Here is a 24,949-nt window from a genome sequence, read left to right on the forward strand (position 1 = left end):
TCAAAATTACATTAGATTTTCTGTCAAATTCCGTAGCTGAAGAACAACGCAGCTAGTTGAATCTGCCTCTATAAGTTCATCATTTAAACTTGAATAACCTAGCTAATACAGCAGAAATAACTTCTTGATATATATACAAAACAAAAATAATTTTTGTTTTTTTGCTTCAACAAACTCGGCAAATCATGATCTATGGCCAAGTGACTACTAAAGTTTCAATACATTCGCAAACCTATAATTACAAGCGATTCGCTAGTTTTGGTGTTTGTCATCATCATCATCCACTACTTACACCTGCTCCTGACCACCCCGAAGATAACTGCATTTTCAGCCATATCTGTGACTATGTCCCAGTCTGAATCTGTAAGCAAATGCTTGAACATACCATTACTGTACATTGACTACGTTACAACATTTCCCTTCCCTTCCCTGTCGCACCTCTTCTGGTATAAGGAGTCATCAGTGGCAAAAGTTTGCAGGTCTGAAGAACGACAATTGCATATGATCACTTTCTGAGCAAAGGACATATTTCTCACTCTGAATCAGGCCCTCAGTGGCCACTTTATTAGGTACACTTTTCTAGTACTGGGTAGGACCTCTCTTTGCCCCCAAAACAGCCTGAATTCATCATGACATGGATTCAACAAGGTGCTGGAAAAATTCTGGTTCATGTTTACATGATAGAATTACACAGTTGCTGCAGATTTATTGCACATTCATGTTGCAAACATCATGTTCCTCCACATCCCAAATGTGCTCTATTGGATGGAGATCCTGTGACTGTGGATGCCATTGAAGTACAGTGAACTCATTGTAATATTTGTGGAAGCAGTTTTGGTGGAGATGTGCTTTGTGAGATGGCATATTATTGTGCTGTAATTGACCATTAAAAGACTGTGGCCAAAAATAGATGCACATGGTCAGCAACAATACTCAGGCTGTGACATTTAAATGCTCACTTGGTATTAAGGGGCTTAATGTGTGCCAAGAAAATATTCCACACACCATTACACTACCACCACCAGTCTGCACTACTGACACAATGCAGTATGAATCCATGGATCCATGTTGTTTATGAAAAATTATGGTCCTACCATCTGCATGTCGCAGCAGATATTGAGATTTGTCAGACCAGACATCGTTTCTCCGCTCTTCAACTGTCCAGTTTTGGTGAGAATGTGCACACTGTAGCCTTAGTTTCCTGTTCTTAGTTGACAGGACTGGAAACCAATGGGGTTCGAAGTGCTGTGCATTCAAAGGTGCTCTCTGCATACCAATGTTGTAATGGTTATTTGAGTTACTGTAGCCTTCCAGTCAGCTGTCTGGCCATTCTCCTCTGACCTCTCTCATTAACTAGATGTTTTAGCACACAAAACTGTTGCTCACTGGATTTTTTTGTTTTGTGCACCAGCCTCTGTAAACTGTAGAAACTGTTGTACGTGAAAATCCCAGGAGATCAGCATTTTGACATAACTCAAACCACCCCATCTGCACAAACAGTCCTTCCACAGTCAATGTGTCATGCTTCAATGGAAATCACAGCTATGAAGCCCAGGATATGATGAAAGCATAAGATGTTTATTAAATAGGTTTAAATCAGAGAATTCAGAAAATGGTACGAACCGACTATAGTAGACCACAACAGAGGAAACAATTCAGACCACAAAAACCATATACCCATCACATTCATACACCCACCAAGAAGCCCCATCGTACACAAGCACAGAAGTCTCCACTAATTAAACATTTACCCAGATATATAGATCATGGTAGGGTTTATCAACCACTAAACCAACGGAATTTGGGACCGAACAAAGACCTCATTTCAATACCTTTGAAAAAACAAAATCATGAAAAGAATGTGAAAGAGGGATATAAGAGAGGCATAAAACAAGCACGCCAAATACTTTCCCAGGACCAGTCCGCACTATTGGACAAACTGAAACATATAGACCCCCACCAGGATAATATCGAATTGGAAGAAGCTGATGCAGATGATCTAATAGATCATTTTTTAGTACTAGCCCAAGGCACCTCCCAAACACCCCTGAGTCCAATGAGCATCAGAAAAAGAAAAGAAAGATCCCCATCCCAAGAGGCACAAGGGGAGGAACTAAGGGACATAGAGAGAGGAGGAGCAAGACCCAAAACAAAAATAAAGAAATAAACATCGAAACCAATAGAGAAATGGAAATTGGCACCAATGGCATATTCAATTTGAGTAGCCAAGTGCTCACCAAATCCGAAACCGATCTTCTTAGTAAAGGCCTAAAATTTGCACCCAATAGGCCACTCAATAAGTTTGAGACCTATATAGATTTACATAAATTTATTAGGAATCTCACCCTTAAAAAGTTTTTTCTCAATTACAAACCTGGTTCCCACATGGACATACCTGAGCCATCTGGAGAACCCACTACATTCAAACACACCCAATTGAAAAATAAGTCCACTTTCTTTCCCGTGCACTGTAAGGGTCCATATCTTGAAACCTTTCAGAAGCTGGTAGAGAGTGATCTTGACAAACTCAATATCAAACCTAAGTTCAACTCCAACAACATTACCAAATCAGAAAGGGGAGCATTGAAGGACCTCCAATCAAATAAAAACATGATCATTAAACCAGCTGACAAGGGGGGTGGAATCACCCTCCTTGATCAAACCGCATATCTTACTGAACTAGAGAATCAGCTCAAAGACACTTCTACATACAGAACCCTACCTGGAAATCCCACTCAGCAATATAAACAAGAACTCACTGTACTTCTAAATGAAGCATTAGAAAAAGGCATACTCACCAAAACCGAATATCAGTTTATACTGAACCAACATCCAAGATTGCCTGTTATTTACTGTTTGCCCAAGATCCACAAGTCCATCACCAATCCACCCGGCCGACCCATCATTTCTGGAATAGAATCCCTCACCACACACCTTTCCAGCTACATTGACACTTTTTTACAACCGGCAGTTAGCAACCAGAGGAGCTATCTAAAAGACACCAGGCACGTTCTACAAATCCTACAGAATATAGAATGGCAAACTGGATATTTATTAATGACATGCGATGTTTGTTCTCTATATACTATCATAGATCATAAGACAGGATGTGAGCACGTCGAACACATCCTCTCCACAGAGACAGACATCCCCCCTGAGCAAATTCAATTTATCATGCAGGCTATCAATTTTACTCTGCACCACAACTACTTTTGGTTCAATGGAGGCTACTATGAGCAGGTTCGCGGAACTGCAATGGGCGCGAAATTCGCGCCCAGTTACGCGAACCTGTTCATGGCCCATTGGGAAAATACCACCATCTGGCAAAACAACCCATATAGCTCACAAATCTTGGGTTGGTATAGATACATTGATGACGTCCTGTGCATATGGACGGGAAGCATGGACATGCTCCAAGAGTTCCTTGATTATCTCAATAGAAATGACATCCACCTCCGTTTCACTGCTAAGATTAGTGACACCAGGGTGGAGTTCTTAGACCTAGACATAGCCATAGTAGACAATCACATCCAGACTAAAACATTCCTAAAACCGGTGGACTGTAATTCCTATATTCCAGCCACTAGTGGCCACTTAAAAAGATGGCTCACCAATATTCCCAAAGGTCAGTTTACCCGCATCAGGCGGAACTGTTCCAATCTGGCCTTATACGAGGAACAGTCCACAATTTTGAAAGAGAGATTCCTTGAACGGAACTACGATAGGGACACTGTCAACATGGCCTTTGAAGAAGTCAAAGGGCTAGAAAGGGAAACCTTACTCCAATCCAAAATTCCAAATATAAATACGAATGATCCATCACCCCCTGCATTCATCACCAAGTACAGTTCCAATCACAGGGAACTTGAGCAGATTGTAAGAAAACACTGGCATATACTGCAGATGGATGACCACCTGAAGGGCATCCTCTCAGATCATCCTAAGATCATTTATAGAAAATCTGATTCCCTCAACACAAAATTAGTTAAATGCTGCATTCCCACAACAAAGAAAGAAAAACAACAAAGTTGGCTCGGAGAGAATAGTGGGGGTTTCTATTTCTGTAATAGGTGTCAGGCCTGTGTAATGACTAACCACAAGGGACTGAAACCCACTACCACCTTCAGGTCCAACACTACAGGGGAATCGTATAAAATTCAAACCAAAATCACTTGTGACACTATGGGTGTGGTCTACCTACTGGAGTGCCCTTGTGGCCTCCAGTATGTTGGACGCACCATTCGGAAACTACATGTCAGAATTTCTGAACATTTACGCAATATTAGGAATAAGTCAGAAAATCATACCGTATCTGCCCACTTCCTCAAACATCACAATCATGACCATACCACCCTCCAGTATTTAGGGATTTGCAAAGTCACTAACCCATGGAGAGGTGGTGACTATGTGTCACTCATTTCGAAAGAAGAAGCCAGGTGGATTTTTAATCTTAAAACCCTGACTCCAAAGGGACTGAATATAGATTTTGATTTGGGATATTTTTTGAACTCGTAGATCCCCACTATATCTATTGCTTTAACCCCGCCACTTTACTCAAATATAACTAACTATGATCAGTCTGTACATATATGTACAATTGTCATAGGTCTTATACATACAATTTTTTTCCCATTTTTAGTGTAAGACCACACTTACCATCCAATAAGGTTTACCATAAGATTTACCATACTGGTATACCTATAACAAGGCCTCATTACTGGCATACATTATATTTACTCAGAGACTTACTCACTGATCCTACCGACTAAAGAGACTCATGAATCAACTGTTCATATTGGGATATACGGAATTGTGCTCATGAACAGACCTAACCATGTTTTATTACTGGTACTCTACAACTATCCAGAGATTCAATTTATTCAATTTACTCAATTGATTGTTTCAATTTATTTATTTGTGAGATTGTTCTGTCTGTTTGTTGGAATACCCACCACGGACACAGATCTATACTATAATGTCACTCATGAACTGCGAGTATTCATCTGTATATAGAAGCATCCCTTTGACATACTCGCTTCATTGTCTCCAGCTGAGCCCCTGGCAATCATGTGAAACTACTGATGCCTAATTGCAAACATCCGGACTATATATAAACATACTGGGAGGAAGACCAGCACTGACACACCATCCCTGAGGAAGCTCACCGGCATTCTAGCCACGAGCGAAACGCGTTGGATACATAGCGACATAACTCTTCCAGCTAAGGATCATCTAGCATGCTAGATTTTCATTCATCTGAATCATCTTATCAGGTTTTTGTTGGGCGCGAATTAAAGAGAGCGTGCATACGTTACACACGCCACCTCCGTTGTATACACAGGCTGCGTGCCTGCGATTCTCTCAAATCCACAACCGAGGGACAAGAGACGCTGCCGCATCCTAGGAGGAATCCTCGCCCCGCGAACAAACCTTCTCTGTCGAACGAAAATATGTAAGTCACCCTGGACTTTTTGTTTAACCCTTTGGATACACATTGGTTCTTTGGACAACATTCTCAATCATTAACGCTATATCCACAAGGGCTCATTGCCTACATAGCGGGCTTTATGTTAAGCCAGGACTGTCTTTTTTCCGTGATTTTACCTTCATTTGTTTTTCCACTGTTATCCGTTACTTTTGAGCTCCTGTATACACACAAATATACAACCATTTTTGTGACCTCCTTTTTGTGATATATATCAATATTTTATTCAATTTATATAATTTTTGTGATACATTTGTGTTACCATGTGCTTTTATTACACTATGTAGTGCATTGCATGCACAATATTTTTTCCGGCCGGAATGTGTTTCATGTAAACCATGTTACAATAAACATCTATTATATCCTAATTCACTTATCCATCCTGCCATATATCTCACACTGATCAGCGCCCAGAACCTGTTATTTATTCAATTTAAACCCTGTTTCCCCTTGGGAGGGTAGGGATTCCCTCCTACACATTTTCAGGTTCGTCTATTGGCTGCTTCACATATCTAGAGGTAGCGCAACCCACCCTATCTGTCTATATCGACTATAGTAGATACTGAACAGAGATTTCTGAGTAATGCTGAAAACTGGTAGCAAAGGAATACAGCTGATGCAGGTAGAATGGCTGAGTAGAGAGATATCCAGTGCAGAGATGTCAGCAGCAACATGTAAAAGTCCCAGACCACAAGAGAAGGAGGAGAACACAACAATAAGGAACAGCAACCAAACAACAATGACCAGCACAAATAATAGCGAGAGGCAGGTATAAATGGGAACCACCAGGTGCAGGAGATAATTAGTGAATTAGAGGTACTGCCAGATAATACATACAATGTACAGTCCAATATAGTCCTGGAGGCAGGAGCTGTCTATACAAAGCAGCATGCAGATGCAATGCTGCAGAAAAGGTGAAGGCAGATCCTGACACAAAGTCACTTAGATCATATTTCCTCCACATTTTTGTGGGTGGTTTGACCAAAAACTGACCGCGTTGACCATGTCTGCATACTTGCAGCGTTTCAGGAATATTGTCAGTTGTGTATGCAGGACTCTTGAGTTACATACACAAGACTCACTCTAGGGAACATTTAAAGCTGTGCATCTGATGCAACTAGGACCATAACCCAACTAAAAGCCCTTGCCTTATAATAACTTGCTTTACATGATGTCATATATAAGTATATGACTATGGAACAATAAAATCCAATTTTGAATATGCAAAATAAGTGGAATAATTGCAATTTTTATATTGCCTTTTTTGGAGTTGTCAGAGCAAACTTCATCTACTGCAATCTGGTAATTTATGTGGGAGAAGCTGAAGCAGGAAGTATCTATTGTTCAGCTGCAGATATATATTGATAACAAACTAAAAACAAGGTTGCTATTGAATTATCTAGTGTAAGCATCCATAAACTACAGCCCATCTTGCAGTGTTGCTCAAATTAACTATAGTTTTTATTAAACAATTAAAATCTATAGTATAGTGTATCTAATTGAATTCCTGTTCAGAGACAAATCGGACAATAAGTGAAGCAGCTTTTTGAAGAGCTAGAGAAGTAAAACATTTCGGAAATAGAATAAATGACTTATTGAACATTGCCAGGATTCATAATACATATAATGTATTTTCCAAAAATAAAACGACATTTCTCCTTGAAACATGTAAAAAATACCAGACCTCAATAAAGACTGGGCAAAGTGTTTACACTGCAGTAGACATGCACATAAGGAGTTTTCTGATTCTTTCAAACATTAGCTTTCACTCTAACATCCTTATCTTCTGATTACATAAATATGATGAATATCGCAGTAATAAACTAAATGCATTACAGAGTCCAATGATAATAACCCCTAGCGCTCATACTGGGAATACTTCGCTCCTCTTACTCAGTGGTGCCACACTGCCAAGGTCCACATCGGAGTCTTGAATCAGTCTAATGAAAAACAGACAGAATGATCACAAACATATCAGACAGGTCTCAATCCAGAGCTGCTTCATTATCCTCCAAATAACAAAAATGATAAGGTTTCAGGGGGTACACTGCCCCCTTTATTAGGAACTTATATTCATATGTAATACAGAGTCTGATTAAACAGTGACTACAACATATGTGATTAATTAGACCAGCTGTACTCACTTCACAAATGTATGTAAAATACAAAATACCTGTCATATAACTGATAACAAATTAAAAAATAAGGGTAAATTGTACACTTATGTACTATAGTCACAATTTAACGAGGCTCTGTATTGCATATGGACATGACCGTCTGACTAAAGGGGCAGTGTAGCCCACTAAAATGTTATGCATTTTTTTCATATGGAGGATAATAAATCAGCACTGATGTGAACCCCCTGTTTAATATTGTGTGTATCATGACTGTTTTCTCCTATGCACTGAAGTGCGTCACTGAAGCCTGACACATGTCAATATAGTGTATGAAGGTCACAATATTCAGCACGACTGCAAAGCTGTTTTTAGACGATAACCTTGTAACTATACTTTAACTATATTTTCCATTCCGATATTTGTCATCCTGCAGAAGTGAAGATAACTGTAGAGCTACTGACAAATTACATATTTAATAAAATGATCCAAACACACCCTTAATTTAAGCAATGTAATTTAACAAATAGACAAAAGATAGTATGTTAATGTGTGTAACCTTGACAAGGGCTAAAATAGCTAGATGACTGGGTCAGAGCATCTCCAAGACAGAAGATCTTGTTGGACGTTCATGGTATCCAATGGTTAGTCCCTACCAAAAGTGATCCAAGCAAGGACAACCGTGAACCAGCGACAGGGTCATGGGCACCCAAGGCTCATTGATGCATGTGGCGAACGAAGGCTAGCATATCTGGTCCAATCCCACAGAAGAGCTATTGTAGCACAAATCACTGATAAAGTTAATGCTGTCTATGATAGAAAGGTGTCAGAACACACATTGCATCACAGCTTACTGCATATGGGTCTGCATAGCCGCAGACTGGTCAGAGTGCGCATGCTGACCTCTATCCACCACCAAAAGCCCCTACAATGGGCACGTGAGAGCCAGAACTGGACCATGGAGCAATGGAAGAAGGTGGCCTGGGCTGGTGAATGACATTTTCTTTTACATCATGTGAACATCCGTGTGAAAGTGCGTTGTTTACCTGGGGAAGAGATGGCACCAGGGTGCATTACTTGAAGAAGGCAAGCCAAGGGAAGCAGTGTGATGCTCTGGGCAATGTTCTGCTGGGAAACCTTGGGTCCTGGCATTCATGTGAATGATACTTTCATACATACCACCTACATAAACAGTGTTGCAGACCAAGTACACCCCTTCATGGCAAAAGTATTCCTTGATGACAGTGGCCTTTTTCATCAGAATAATGTGCCCTTCCATACTGTAAAAATTGTTCAGGAATGGTTTGAGGAACATGACAAAGAGTTCAAGGTGTTGACTTGGCCTCAAAATTCCCCAGATCTCAGTCCGCTCGAGCGTCTGTTGGATGTGCTGGAAAAATAAGTACGAGCCATGGAGGCCTCATCTTGCAACTTACAAGACTTAAATGATCTGCTGCTACCGTCTTGGTGGCAGATACCACAGGACACCTCCAAAGATCTTGTGGAGTCAATGCCTTGACTTGCCAGAGCTGTTGTGGCGGCACAAGGTAGACCTACGTGTAAACTGTACCATCAGCACTTACTAAACAACAGTAAGAGGTTTGCTTGGAGAGGTTTTTTTAGTGAGGGCACCTATTAGCTGTAGTATCTGTCTGGATTTTTGGCCGCATAAGCCATCGTGTGCAGTAGCAAAATTGCAAGAGCACCTATTTGCCACTTGTTTCATAACTCTGCTATGATTGTAATTCTTTTTACATGTATAATTTAATCGTATTTCTCACTTATTTCATGTTTGCAAGCAGAACAAAAATCCAAGTTCCAGCTAATTCTATTTAATTCTTTTATACAGTTACAAAGACCATGAATGGACATAGCAAATACATAATTAAACCCGGGCATGCTGCCATTGCAGAGCCAATGCACATTGCAACATTAAACACCTGAAATAATTTGGCTTGCAGGTCTATATAGAAATATTATGTATTAAATAATCACTATGGCAGCAACCTCAGAATTTAGCAATTTATAACTGACAACATGGATGCTTTCATCCACTACTGTGCCCATCCTTAAGCCTTTTAGTTACCATAAAATGGAAAAATGAGACTGGGCAAAGCCAACTTGTCATAGCAAAAAATCTGCAATGTTCTGGTTGCATTCACATTTTATAGGTTAGTAAAAATATATATTTAAGATTTAATCTCATTATTTTCCTTTAGTTGTAAATCATTAGTGCATCATTTATGATTGGAGGATAATATATGTTGATGGCATGTAAGGCTTGAATTATGCTAATGTAGTGTAGAGAACCTATAGCATTTCTTCTCATACCTTAGCATTCACTTTGTCAGACCAGTAAATATAATGTCCAATCCAATCAAATGACAATGGGCCTGCTCTTCTTATTTCAGGTATGTTCAGAGCTGAAAATTCAGCTGTGTCCTGTATATTCCACATATGCACATGGCCAGTTTCATTGCTCCAGTAGAGGGTGCCATTGTACCAATCTAGATCTGCAAACAAAAACATATTAAGTAGAATATAGCTGCTTTCCTACCTTGAACACATCATACATTTTGATGATGAAATAATCTAGGCCTGAGTGATGTTATTTCAGAAACTTGTGGCGACTCACAATTTTCAAACTCTGGCGTTGTGTCTTTATTTTAGTATAAGTAGTTAGGACTTAAGGTATATTTGGGGTTTATCTGCAGTTTATCTGAAAGGTTGATACAGACAACACCTCATTTTTTACACAGTTATCTGTAGAACAGTTTTCGTAAATGTGTCCACAAAAACAGAAAGCAAAACTGCATGAAAAATATATTTTATTTATAGCAAACTTCACATCAATCATATAATTAACAAAAATATATATAAAAATATATCTAAATAGGACAAGTCGCTTACCAAGCTAGGATGTACTTCTTTGCAGCATATCCATTAGTTGATGAATGTTTATGAATGAATGTTTGACAACCTATTTGAACGTTTAATGTGGAACATACTTGTCTACTGTCCCAGAATGTCCGGAGACTCCCCAGGTCCCTCCTGATCCAGGAGAGCAGGCCCTCTCCTGGATCCAGTGAGGAGATCTCAAAAGTTGGCAAGTATGATGTGGAAACTATTTTTAACATGACATGCTTGTAAAATAAGATTACTTATTAATGCCTTTCACTGTTTTATAGCCCTTGTGTTTACAAAGAATAAAGTTCTCAAATATCCTACCATACCAAGCTTTGCTAATACACTGATCTCTCTTATTTTCTGACTAAACTATAATCCCCAATGTTATGGCAGATTATATGCCTCTGCATTAAAATTACGATTGGCTCAATGTTTTGACTGGTGTTACTCTTGCACATTATCCATGTTTTTAACACTATGATAACTTTCCTAAAACTTTTGAAATAATATTCACCCCAAATTAATAATGCATTATTTACTATTGGAAAGCACAGCTTATTTTGCTATAGCCTATGACGAACACTGAGTGGTATTTACGCACTTGTAGACATATATATAAAAATAATATTTTTATTTATGTATCACTTCTCCGCATCGGTTTACTGTTGTTAGGGTGTGATATAACAATTTTATATGTAACCCCCTGTCACCGTGTGTGGGTTTCGGGCAGGGGTGTCAAACTTGCGGCCCAAACACATAGTTTTTGCGGCCCCGCCACGGCCCAGGAATTTTTTATTTTTTAAAAAAAAAATGGAATAAACACATACTTATCTGACGCCGTTGCGCCAGATATCTGATGCTGCGGTGTCCAGTGCCCTCTTCCCCTCCTCCCTTCACACTGAATTTGCAGTGAAGAAAATAAAAAAGAAGAGAATAAAGAAGGCAATAGAAAGGTAAGAGAATGGGGAGCAAAAGCAGCATGGAGGGTACAGTGTGTGTGTGTGTGTGTGTGTGTGTGTGTGTGTGTGTGTGTGTGTGTGTGTTTTCTCTTAATAATATATCTTACAAAATTGTATTAAGGACTTTTCTTTTTCTTGGGGCCCACACAATGTTAGACTTTGATTATTTGGCCCAATTGGGGTCTTGAGTTTGACATGCCTGTTTTAAGGAGATGTATATATAAGCAATGTATCTGCTTGCTTGTACTTTTCTCTGCTCTGGCTAGTTCTTACGTGTGGGCATAAGTGACCAGAGGGCTCTCTGCTCATGTAGGTGTTAGGACAATGTCTCTAGAAGGTGAACAGTGGTTTTGTTAGATGGGGGAACAGTGCAATAGTTGTTGCAGTAACTTGGGCCCCAATCTCTCTCTATATTGAAAAATAGAAACCTTTTTTTACCCTCCTAGGTCAATCCAGAACATTCTTAAACATTTGCAATAATAAATCAAATATATACAGCTCTATTTCTCCTACCACACGTATATTTACGGTTACATTGAGAGAATATACTGCTAGTTCCTCCTGTACAGTTCTCAAGAGAGTTAATGTTAATTGGATAGTCACACCTAAAATTATCATTTTAGCTCAAATTCATCTCTTTCAGCAGTGTTCACTCACCCCTCTTTTGGATGGGTAATATCTTACACTTGATCTCTGGCAAACACTCCCTATGTATTGCTCTCAGATGCAACTCACCCCTCCTTTGCGGAGGTGACTTCACTCATTTACTTAGACCAGTGGTTCCCAAACTTTTGCAGCTCGCGGCACCCTAAGAGTCTCCATAATTTATTCAAGGCACCCCTCCAAAATAATTACTGAGCAGTCCTGTTTTAGAAGTAGTTGGGTCAAAAAAATGTAATAAGCATTTAGGTCAGGACAGAAATACTTATTTAGTTGTATGCAAAAATGCCCCCTCTGCATCCAGACACGCTGCCCCCCTCTCACACTGCCCCCTCTCACACTGCCCCCTCTGCCACGCTGCCCCCTCTGCCCTCTCTCACGCTGTCCCCTCTGCCACGCTGCCCCCTGTCACGCTGTCCCCCTCCTCTGCCCTCTGTCACTATGTCCCCCTCCTCTGCCCTCTGTCACTATGTCCCCCTCTTCTGTCACGATGTCCCCCTCCACTGCCCTCTCTCACTCTGTCCCCCTCCTCTGTCACAATGTCCCCCTCTTCTGCCCTCTCTCACGCTGTCCCCCTCTTCTGTCACGCTGTCCCCCTCCTCTGCCCTCTCTCACGATGTCCCCCTCCTCTGCCCTCTCTCACGCTGCCCCCTGTCACGCTGTCCCCCTCCTCTGCCCTCTGTCACTATGTCCCCCTCCTCTGCCCTCTCTCACGCTGTCCCCCTCTTCTGTCACGATGTCCCCCTCCTCTGCCCTCTCTCACGCTGTCCCCCTCCTCTGTCACGATGTCCCCCTCTTCTGCCCTCTCTCACGCTGTCCCCCTCCAATGTCACAATGTCCCCCTCCTCTGCCCTCTCTCACGCTGTCCTCCTCCTCTGTCACAATGTCCCCCTCCTCTGCCCTCTCTCACGCTCCCTTTCACTCTGCCCCGCGCCAGCCATAGAAAAAACAAACAACACATAAACTTACCAATCCGCACGGCGCCGGGATCCAGTATCCTTCTCTCTCACGCGAAACCCCTGTGACAGACTTTGGGAACCGCGGACTTAGACCCTTACACGTTCTCTCCTGTGTAGCTTCAGCCCCTGGGTTACTTTACTGGGGACTAATCCCCACAGGTGCTGGTACTCATTTGCTTATTATATTAGACATATTACCCCTTGACTGAACTCTCCTATCTGTCACACATCTACAATCTAAGGTAATTCAGCATGCCACCCACTCACTGAGCTCTCCTCTGTATTATACAGTTATATTCTGTGGTAATTTCTCCATCATATCTGTCCCATTGCACTCTGTCACTCTACACTTTACCTTTCTCTAACTGATTCCTGCTGTCTATTCTGTCTGGTGTCACCATTTCACTCATATTCTCTCTGTCACAATGCACTTTGACCCTTGTGACAGTAAGTTATGGACGTGTTCCCCAAATTGCCGGAGATCCCAAAACCTCTTCTACTCCGGTCCTGGTTCCTATCTTACCACACTGCTGTAGTCAGCTCATATCAAGGCTTCTGTTGCTAATTGGTGTTTTTCTACTGGATCCATAATGATGATGACATAGGCAAATTCCGTACAGTCATTGAGAGGTGTCAATAACAATGCCAGAGAGGGTGTTGCAAATACAAGGATATTAGTCATGTTTCCTCCCCTTACCTAAGCCCCAAATTCCTGTACACTAGTACATTTGTGTTAACAGTTCTGGCTAAAATACCATATTTCTCCTGTTTCTCATGTCCCAATAACCATTATTCCCATTATTGTAAGCACACTATTGTGCATTTGGAGGCACTAAACTACAATTTCTACCGTTATTTCCACTGTTAGCAGCATTTATCGAATGTGGTGGTGCTTATGTTTCATGAACTCAGTGCTCAGCATTTATGATGAAGTGAGGGGTCCTGCAAGCATTGCAATTGTGTTTGTTTTTATTATTTTTAGCTCACAGTCAGTCATTTTTTAGATGTGTGTTATATGTGCATTTTTAAGATACTTTTTCATCAATTTAGATGTGATACTGTTTATATTATAAATAAATTATATTTAATATACCTTTTCAGCATCATGTTTGGCACGGTTATATTTTAACCAGTTACAGCGCTGTAATATTTTTTTTTATTTGTTTATAGTTAAGCTTTGCAATTGGGCCCAGTAGCCACTAATTACACTACTCCAGGGTTTCCCAAACCCAGTCCTCAGGGCTCCCCAACAGTGCAGGTTTTCAGGATCACATGTGACATAATTAGGACCACCTGTGGATCTGTTACAATGTGTCAGTCAGTAATGAATACACCTGTGCTCCAGCAAGGAGATATGGAAAACCTGCACTGTTAGGGAGCCCTGAGGACTGGGTTTGGGAAACCCTGCACTACTCTATTATAGTGATTTATTGTTAGAACTGCAGCTGTTAGTACGTTTGCTTTTCTTTTTCAATCTCGATGGCTTTTCAGTTTTTAATGGTAGAGGTAGCTGAATTATCACAAATTAGCTGGGATAGGTTCATTGAATACTGTCTTCATATAGGTTATTAACCATATCAATGTATAAATTCTATATCTTATTGAGTTGTTAATTGTTGGGGGGGGGGGGGGCAAGTTATGAAATTACAAAAAAAATTACACAAAATAGTCAGATTATTTACCTTAAAAGGGACCTATGACTATGGGTACAGGGCACAATATTTTGTATTGAAACTGATTGAAACTCAAATTAAAGAAAAGTGTTTACCTGATACAGATCTGAGTTTATCATAGACCAGTTTTCCATGACCAAACTTGTCCAAAGGTTGTCTCCATAATCCTTTAGAGCCCACTGCTAGTAAATAAGGTTCCTCTTCAGCTGCAATTAAAGCTTAGACTATTAGATTAGACTGCATGGATAATCCTGATACATGGATACTATTATTTAAACATTTTTAAAAAAAGATTTCTTAATTTATTTTCAAGCTACATGTCAAATGTAACCTGCACTTTAAATGAGGCTCTCTATGATATAGCTCATTGTATAATTTGGCTCATTCTAAAAGTCCTCCGGACTAACAAATATAACATTAATTATGGCTTAGAGAATAGAGAATACCTTGCCAGTACTGAGGGGTATATTTACTAAACTGTTTGTTTGAAAAAGTGGAGATGTAGCCTATGGCAACCAATCAGATTCTAGCTGTTATTTTGTAGAATGCACTAAATAAATGACAACTAGAATCTGATTGGTTGCTAGGCAACATTGCCACTTTTTCAAACCCACAGTTTAGTAAATCTAGCCCTTAAATTACAAACAGAAGCCTACCCAATGCCAGACCATAATTGCTTAGCTTTCAGTAAAAACGTCACAGTGAAACATCTAAACTTTCAATAATATATGGATTTCAGAATCAGAGGAGAAATATAATGGTAACTAACTGGATCAACATTAAAACGATCTGATTTAATTGTTAATAGTAAATCATATCAGTGTAAGAAATATGCTAATATTACTCAGATGATAATTGAATATTTTAAAGTAAACACATCAACACCATATAAAGAAAATATTGAAAAACATATATAACAGGGGCATTGCCTACACTTTCCTGTAAAGTAATTTTATATTTGTTAGTGCTGGGGATTCTTTTTAATCAGTAAAAAAATTTATTTTTGGTAAAACTTGTTACAATAACTAGTTCACTAGTCCGGAAGTGATGGCTTTTGTGTTGTTCTTCTACATTTTCACCCATTAATCAATGGTCTCCAGTAGCTCTTAGTTTGTGGCATATATTACTGGACTAGCATTGTGGTATGTTTATGTATCCAGAGAACAAAATAACAAATCACCTGGATGTTGAGTGGTTCCTCTCACAGGATCTGTCCACTGGCTAACCCCAGCAGGTGATGACGACTGAACAGTTATTTCATATGTGGTAGTTAAGTTTAAACGAGTCACTGTTATTTCCGTAGAACTGATATTGGAAAAAAGTTGTTGTATTCCATACTGTGCTGATGATATGGAAACACTATACATCCACTTTTGCCAAGAAGCAGGACCTTTAAATAGAGAACACAATACGTTTTAACTATAACACTTCTTATGCAGTCTTATATTCATCCATATTGGATTACGCAAAGAAAATCAAAGTGGATTGAAATGATTTCTAGAAATGTTTATTTGATCATCCATGATTGTATAATGTAATATAAATGGAGAGCATCATGTGCAGATTTGTTTTACTACTTTTTAACAAATATAATTAATGGGGTTTTAAAAAGGTACATGTACATGTTAAGGATAATTTATCAACAGTAAAATCTGCGAACCAATGCTCACATCACTGTCTTTGGAAACACTACTGTAAAGTAAATCTGCACCTAGTTCTGTGGGTTGGCAGATGTTCTAGAAAATGTGCATTTTCGAAACAATAAATCTGTGAAAACTTCAACTTACTACCATTAACTGTTATGAGGATGTGCATGGATTTGCAGGGCAAATTGGTGGCATCCAGTGGGGTGCCATGGTGTGCACCGGCCAATGGGAGGAGATGGGTGGATCAAGATCATTCCTTGCTAAAAGCACATACGGAAAATAAGCATGCCTAGTTTTACAGTAAAGTGCAATAATTAGATTTCATTTTGTGTGAGGGGAAAATTGAAATGAGATATAGATGAGAAAAGAGCACATTTAAATGTGTGTCTCTTTCTTGTTGGAGGGTTTCTACAAAAGGACCTTCATTCTCCATCACCTCTGAGGTCCCAGAGATTGGGTCTCATTCCTCTAATTATAATGGGAAGCATTTTGTACCTTCCAGTTGTACTTCTATGGAAAAGCTAATTTCTAGGCACAATTATTACACATGTGAAAGAAGAAGGTTTACATACAGAAAAGTGATGTTTATATGTAAAATATAAATTTCAATGTCCCCCCCCGCTCTTTGAAACATAGATGAATCTAAGCCAAGCATAAAAATGGTGAGTTTAAATGAATGAAGCTTTTTAAAGCTGTAGTACGCGGGACTTTGATGTTTTACTGTCTACTGCAGTTTCTGGAGTAACCACCAACTAGAGATGAGCGAAAGTATCAAAAACTGTACAGTGAAATATTTGCCTCAATCCATATATGTACCCAGAACGTCTTATGTTCCTCTGACAGAATTTGTTCTTAGGTGTCCTGCCAGGAAACCCCCCCGACTAGACCACAGTGCTTTATCGTTTATATTGGGCATCATTCAAACTGAAGGGTTGTACCAATATTTACTTTACTGCTGTAATACTAATTAATAAAAAGCATTTGAATGGGGTTGTAAAGGTTGCCTCATAATTAAATGCCACTATTAAACTATTCTTTTGTTCGTTACAAAAACTCAGGTATGAAAAAGCAGATATCATACAGTTTCTAGTCAATGAGTCTGTTAAGACTTGAACTACATAATATTGTTCAGTAAACTTAAGCAAAACTTACTAGCTCCAATATTTAACTTTGGAGGTTTCCAAATGATCGTAGCAGATTCTGTTCCAAACACTGCCATAACATGTTCAGGGGAACTTGGTAAGGGGATTGGCTGGGTAGATTCTGCATACAAAATGATGTTATTATAGTCTGATGATGGTGGAACTGCTAAGTCACAGGTTACTAAGTATTCATTGTACCAGTATTGGTTCATAAAAAAGTCTTCATACAGCACTACATTTCCATCTGTGAACATTAAAGAGTCACTGAAATAAAGAAAACTTCTAATTTCCTTAATTGATTCATCATTTATTTGTCTTAATAACTGATCATTAGATCCATCCATAAAAACAGACACGATTTCGAAAAACCCTGGACGACTGCTCCGTGCATAAACAATTCTCCTGGACTGAGAACTGACAATGAAATCCTGAATAACAGTTTTCATTACAATATGTTCTGTTACATTGCTATGGATAGAAGGCTCAGGTAGAATCATTCTGTGAATACCATCATCCAGAAGAAAAAATAAATATCTAGGAAAATAAACACAAACAATACAGGATTAATTGAAGAATATTACTGAGCTAAAGTAAACAGCAGACATCAAATCATTATTAAACTTCCACTAATAAAGATGGTTTGGGAAGAGCTGTTTCAAGGTTTCAATAAGTGTGGTAATTGACAATGGAAGGTCACACCAGTGAATGGTAACCCATCAATAATATTACACAACTGCAATATGAACCCTCAGCTGAATGGAATCACTCAGATAATCTCAAAATTATGTATAAATGTTGATCACAAGTTGTCCTCTTACTAAATGGTGAATAGTGGCATTGTCACAATGTTATGTCATAAACACTAAACTCTCACTAAATAGGGACGGCACACTGAAATCTGTAATATAACTTTGGAAATAGACCTGACTGACCGATATATAGATAGTTTCTAATACAAACCACTTATCCACGCCTAGTGGCACAAATATTTAATTGTAAAATAGAAAAGTAACCAGCACCAAAGGACAAGATGTATATGTATAGGGTCAAGGATATATGCCAGGAAGAAACAAGCCTACAACCTTGCTTCTGTGGTTCGTCTAGTTCAGAAAAAAGTTTATTCCAGCACTCAATCCTGGAAGCTCTAGTGTAGAATCAAAAAGAGATACTGTGATTCTGGCACCTGACGAACTTTGCACATAATTCAGCTTTGTTGTGTCTAACAACCACCGATGGATATCGGTGTAAGATTGACCAAAGCATTAATATTATCAACACTGGTTAAGTAAACTTTTTTCTAAAGAAATTTTTAATTGTGAGTCTGTGCTATTTATGTAACATTGGCCCTTATGTGATGCCCAAACTAAGCTAGCCTGGATGTCTCATTGTCAGAGTACTTTATTTAGGTGGAAGTCTCCATGTGAACTACCTGGGCCATGACTCCAGAAGAAATAAAAGTGTAGCATCAAGAGTATTGTAAATAGAGGAAGGACTTACAGCTCAACTACAACTCAGAGTACACTGCTTGTAGCAATATATGTGTTTTAGTAACACTGCTTACCTAAAGATGTAATGAAAATATGAAGATTAAACACATACACTTTGGAAAAACCCAACTTACCCATTATAGGGATCGACCAAAATCTTCTTGGGCTTAAAATCATCTTGTAAAGGGATATTAACAGTAGCTGTGCAGTTTAGTAAATCACACACATATACCTAAAAGTGAGAGCAGAAACATGTATATTAACTAATCACATACCAACAATCACATTATTTTTCTATTAGGCCTATTATAATATAAATAAATATATATATATATATATATATATATATATCTATAATATAAAAGCCTAGCGGGGTGTGTTAGTCTGTGTGTGGAAAAAAAAACAAGCTGCAGCGCCACCTGCTGGGCGGAGTTATACACTGACCTACTAAATTCTTAGCATTATCTAATATCTATAATATAAAAGCCTAGCGGCGTGTGTTAGTCTGTGTGTGGGAAAAAAACAACAAGCTGCAGTGCCACCTGCTGGGCGGAGTTATACACTGACCTACTAAATTCTTAGCATTATCTAATATATAAAAGTAAAAGCCTAGCGGCGTGTGTTAGTGTGTGTGTGTGTGTGTGGAAAAAACTATTTTCTCAGAAAGGACTCATCTAATTGACCTGAAATTTGGTATACTGACATTATTTGACAAAAAAATTAGAATAGTGAGGTCAGTTAACTTCCATCATCCCCCCTTCCTCCCGGGGGAGGGGTAGTAAAGGCTACATTTACGAGTTAAGGGCTCAAACTCATTTTCGTGAGGTAATTTTACCTCATGAACACACATTAAAAAGGGCGCTTGCGTCGGGAAGTAACGCTCTTTACCTGAGGAGGCCTGGGCTAGGCCCAAATGCATGACAAGAACCTTTTTAAGACCTTAAGTAGCTTGATTTGACTAGAATGCATGAGTATCATGCACGGGTTAACTTGTATATATATATATATATATATATATATATATATAGACAAGAAAACAGGGATACTCTGCACTCTCCCAGGTGTCCCATGTCTGCTAGTGCTTGGGAAAGCCTTGCCTTTAAAAGCTGTGTGCAGGTAAGCCTTAAGCCCAGATAAAATAGCATAACATTTGATCATGTTAGGACTGGCCAGAATAGGAAGACTTTGGCATCAGTTGGTCAGCTTAACATATATTGCAATATGTGGAACTAACATTCCCTGTTTTTAATATAGAACAGTACTTGGTATAGCATTAATTATGTGTTTGGAGAGTGCAGAGTATCCCTGTTTTCTTGTCCATAAAATGTGGGCAACTCCCTCTTGCACCCCAGTTTGTACATGGTGAGTACAGAGGATCTATGTCTGTTTTTGTTTATATAATGTAAGTCCCATAACTCTTGCACCCCATTTTCTACATTTATTAATTCCAACTTGAGTCAGGTGAGTCCCAGGTGTCCCATGGCTGCTACACAACACTCACCAAAAATTTACATTGTCCTTACTAGAATCACAACATTTCACACACTCTGCTGCTCTCTCCTACCTGTTCTTCTCACTTTCACCACCTGTGACTGCTGCCTTCTTTAGTTGCGGCTTGTCCGGATCCTGGAATGTTGAAGGACCTATTTGGAAAAAAAAATGGCTACATTTAGAAAATTACAGCCAGCCCCTGCGTTAAATCAATAGCACCCACGATTAATAATTAAGCCTTCCTCCAGCCGCAACATTAAAATAATAGTATTCACATTTAATAAATAAACCTATTCCCTTCCTGCAAACAGCAATACCTGTTTGCAGGAAGGGAATAGGTTTATTTATTACTGCCATTAAATAACTCATAGTCACATTTAATAAATAGACCTCATTCTCCCTAAACTCACCCCCGTATTCAATAGCCCCCAAACCACCCCATTTTAAATTAATAGTCCCCACTATTAAATTGCCACACCATCACCGTACAAACAAAATAGCCCCCATTAATTAGTGCTCCTCTCCCCTTTTTTTTTTTTTTGTGTTTCTCTCCCCTTTTTTTTTAGTGTTTCTCTCCCCTTTTTTTTAGTGTTTCTCTCCCCTTTTTTTTAAGTGTTTCTCTCCCCTTTTTTTTTTAGTGTTTCTCTCCTCTTTTTTTTTAGTGTTTCTCTCCCCTTTTTTTTAGTGCTTCTCTCCCCTTTTTTTTTTAGTGTTTCTCTCCCCCTTTTTTTTTTTTTTTTTTACTCTCTGTCCCTCTCCCCTGTTTTTTTTACTTCCTCTTCGTTATAGCACTGTCCCTTTCTGTTTCCCTCCCCTTGCCTCTCCGCTTCTTTACTTACCTCCTTTCTTTTCTTCTCTTCTCTTCTTTCTTCTGTCTTCTCTTCTTTCTTCTAGTCTTGTCTGGCGCTCCTCACTGACTGCCGGGCGTGACTTGATGACATCACGCCTGGCAGTCAGTGTGAATGGAGAAGAGAGGAAGGAGGGACGCAGCGCCGATCACGTGAGTATGAATCTTTTTTTTTTTCTTTCCAGCTCCCCCCACCAACGACGGACCCCCCCTTCCCCGCGAAAAAAAATAATCAACAAATAGAAAAAAAATAAAAAAATAAAAAAATTACAAATTAGCACACGAGGGCCTGGCCCGGGCCCCCTGGCAAGCCCAGGCCCGGGTAAAATGTACCCGCTCCCCCCCCTCTCGGCGGCCCTGAGCTTAACATATATTGCAATATGTGGAACTAACATTCCCTGTTTTTAATATAGAACAGTACTTGGTATAGCATTAATTATGTGTTTGGAGAGTGCAGAGTATCCCTGTTTTCTTGTCTGTAAAATGTGGGCAACCCCCTCTTGCACCCCAGTTTGTACATGGTGAGTGCAGAGGATCTATGTCTGTTTTTGTTATATATATATATATAGTGTGTATTTTTTCAATTGTTGTTGATATACACACCTTACTACATTGACTTTTTGCAGTCACTGTAATATAACATGTATAACTGAAAATACAATTTTAATTGACCTGTTTTTTGTGCTTATCCCAGTATAGTTAATTTGCTTTCTTTTATCTGTGGGAGATTTAAGATACTAGTTCCCTCATGTATCAAATTACATATGTGATTTTTTTTCAAAAAAATAAATAATTTAAATGTCTCAGGGCAGGTATAATACATTGTCTGTTAGCATGATTTATTTAAAGTTTGGGTTTTAGTTTTGGAATTTGGATTTGGTTATTAAGGATGGGGCCACACACAATGAAGTAATTGGTCATTTTGGTCAAAAGCAACCGAAATGACTGGCAAAATCAATATGTGTGTAGCCAACTTAAGTCTGCAAACAAAATACAGTATTCCTACCTGATTGTTCATGATAAAATACATTTTATGATGTAACCAGTCTATACATAAGGAAGTTATGGTCCCGTGATCAGTGTGAAATATGTTAAGATCAGACATGTCTGTTATGTTAGAAGCTCCTTTCACCCAGATATGAGTTTCCGCTGAGAAATAGACAGCTTGGGTGTAAACGTTAAGAGAGACACCTAGGGAGGAAAGAGATGTTGAGTAATAAAGATATAACACCCTGACATTCTGCACACAATGTAAGGTCAAGCCCAGTGTTGTCTAAAGGCCACATAGACCCTGATTATGATATCAAAAGTTAATGGGCAGCTCTCTGCTTACTTTTCACATCTTCTCTTAATGTGTATATTCATATTTTTTTATTTATACATGTAACACCCCCCTAGTGGTGTTTTAGTTAAACCTTTACCTCAGTGAATACAGGAGGGGTCACCTAGAGGGTAAGATAGAAGTTTCTGAAAAGTTACATAAACTGGTTACCATGGTGATAACCCAGCCCAGCCTGTGAGACTAAGTGAGAGGAAGGAGGGGCTGTCATTAAGGGGGGATAGGAACTGAGAAGGGAGACACAAGAGGAGAGTTGTAGCTGGGGACCTGGGGTGGAAGCTCCCAGGCTCCCCCAGCATTGCCTGGAAGTCTGAGCATGGTGACTGAGCCAGGGCAAGGAATGTGTGCACTGGATGAGGGGGAGAACTCCATGCCACTATAGAGAACCCAAGAGAGAGGGGGACACTTCGCATGGAAGAGGCCCTGGAGTGAGGGCTGCTACAAGAGGCCTGGTAGCTGTAGTGTCAGATCCTGAGGCTGAGAGTACACAGAGTGACGTGTCAGAGCACAGGAGACATCATCCCCGCAGAGGAGGGGTGAGCTGCAGTTGAGAGGTACACAGAGTGTGTCAGAGCTGCATGGAGGAGAGGCTGCCTGCCTATTAGCATCCATGCATGTGCCCCTGCAGAAAGGGTATCTGCAGTGAGTATGGAGTGTAAGAGAGACCAATGATTTATGTTACATAACATCTGGATAACATTAAGAACTGTGCAGGAGGACTAATGAGATATATTTGCAACCATATTCGTATTGCTCATTAAGAACTGTGCTGGAGAGAGTAAGGAGCTGTACATATATTTCTTTATTGCTGCAACCATTATGATTATCGTGCTGGAGGAAGAGTGTAAATAAAGAGTTGAGTTTGTTATAGAGATGGTCTGGCGCCCAAATTATTGTGACTTCTATTACACTGCACCAAAGTGACATTACCTGTGTCCCACTAACTACAAAGAAACACCTGCATGTGCAGGGACCCCCTGATCATTTACACCCATGCCCATCAGCTAGCCAGGGCTTGAGAAGGAGGTGCACTGTGTACCCTTTGCACATCACACTACACACAGTGACAGGGGGTTACATAATGGCGCCCAACGTGGGGCTCAAGCACAACAGATGGAGAAAGTGCTTGCAGGACACAGGGACTGAGTGCAGTGTGCCCAGCCGGAGTAACACCCTTGGGACACCATGTCTGACCGTCTCTAGGTGCCCAGGAGACCAAGGGTAATGAGGAGAAGGTGAAGCAAGCTGTTTGCTGAGTAGTTCTGTCCGGGACAGTATATGGAGCAGCAGTGTGCTTGTTGCTGAGACTTGTAGTGCCACTTAACCCAGCTGAGTGGGAAGCAAAAGAAGAAAAGGTTCAACGTGTGAGGTGTAATTATAATGCAGTCTGTATATTGCCTTTCCTGAGGATTTGGGGAAGCAAAGAGAGGCAGGCTGTGCAAGTGACGTCTGTATATTGCCCTTCCGGAGGATTAGGGGGAGCAAAGAAAGGCAGATCGTCCACGTTGGAGAGAAAGGGGGGAAGGCAACCCCGCTGGTCAAATGCCACCCCTGCATATATTGCTGAGATGTATTTGTTGGGAGGGGCCCACGAGAGCCACCTGTCTCTTTTTGACCCAGGAGGGAGGAGACATGGGCAGGCATGGGCAGGTGCTACATTGCTTTGGCATAAAGCCATATTTAAATGTACATTGAAAGAAAACAGGACACCTGTGACTCACATGTTTACATCCATTGGGGGTGTTGTGGGGTATGCAATGTGAAATGTGTTTTATATTGATACTGCCATTGTATTGCTATGTATGTATTCACTTTACACTGTGATTTTTCATGCAATAGTGATGTAGAAAAGTTTACATGTGTGTGGTCATATGTGAGTTAGGTGTGAGTGAGATTAGCTAGGCAGCCCCATTAGGTGTAGTTTAGGGTGCCCAGCTAATCGGGGGAGAATGTAACACCCCCCTAGTGGTGTTTTAGTTAAACCTTTACCTCAGTGAATACAGGAGGGGTCACCTAGAGGGTAAGATAGAAGTTTCTGAAAAGTTACATAAACTGGTTACCATGGTGATAACCCAGCCCAGCCTGTGAGACTAAGTGAGAGGAAGGAGGGGCTGTCATTAAGGGGGGATAGGAACTGAGAAGGGAGACACAAGAGGAGAGTTGTAGCTGGGGACCTGGGGTGGAAGCTCCCAGGCTCCCCCAGCATTGCCTGGAAGTCTGAGCATGGTGACTGAGCCAGG

General features: G+C 40.0%; 1 protein-coding gene across 1 annotated transcript in view; it reads right to left on the reverse strand.

The window, feature by feature from the left end:
- ROS1 (ROS proto-oncogene 1, receptor tyrosine kinase) overlaps positions 1-24,949 on the reverse strand; it is a 245,980-nt gene that overhangs the window by 175,521 nt on the left and 45,510 nt on the right. Inside the window, exons 8-13 of the mRNA XM_075200923.1 lie at positions 22,377-22,561; positions 19,167-19,264; positions 17,556-18,079; positions 15,938-16,147; positions 14,853-14,963; positions 9,931-10,112 (exon numbers count right to left, since the gene is read on the reverse strand). Coding sequence (XP_075057024.1) covers positions 9,931-10,112; positions 14,853-14,963; positions 15,938-16,147; positions 17,556-18,079; positions 19,167-19,264; positions 22,377-22,561 — 1,310 coding nt within the window. The remainder of the gene's footprint in view (positions 1-9,930; positions 10,113-14,852; positions 14,964-15,937; positions 16,148-17,555; positions 18,080-19,166; positions 19,265-22,376; positions 22,562-24,949) is intronic.

The sequence above is a fragment of the Mixophyes fleayi genome, chromosome 3 (genome assembly GCF_038048845.1).
Source record: "Mixophyes fleayi isolate aMixFle1 chromosome 3, aMixFle1.hap1, whole genome shotgun sequence".
Lineage (NCBI taxonomy): Eukaryota > Metazoa > Chordata > Amphibia > Anura > Limnodynastidae > Mixophyes > Mixophyes fleayi.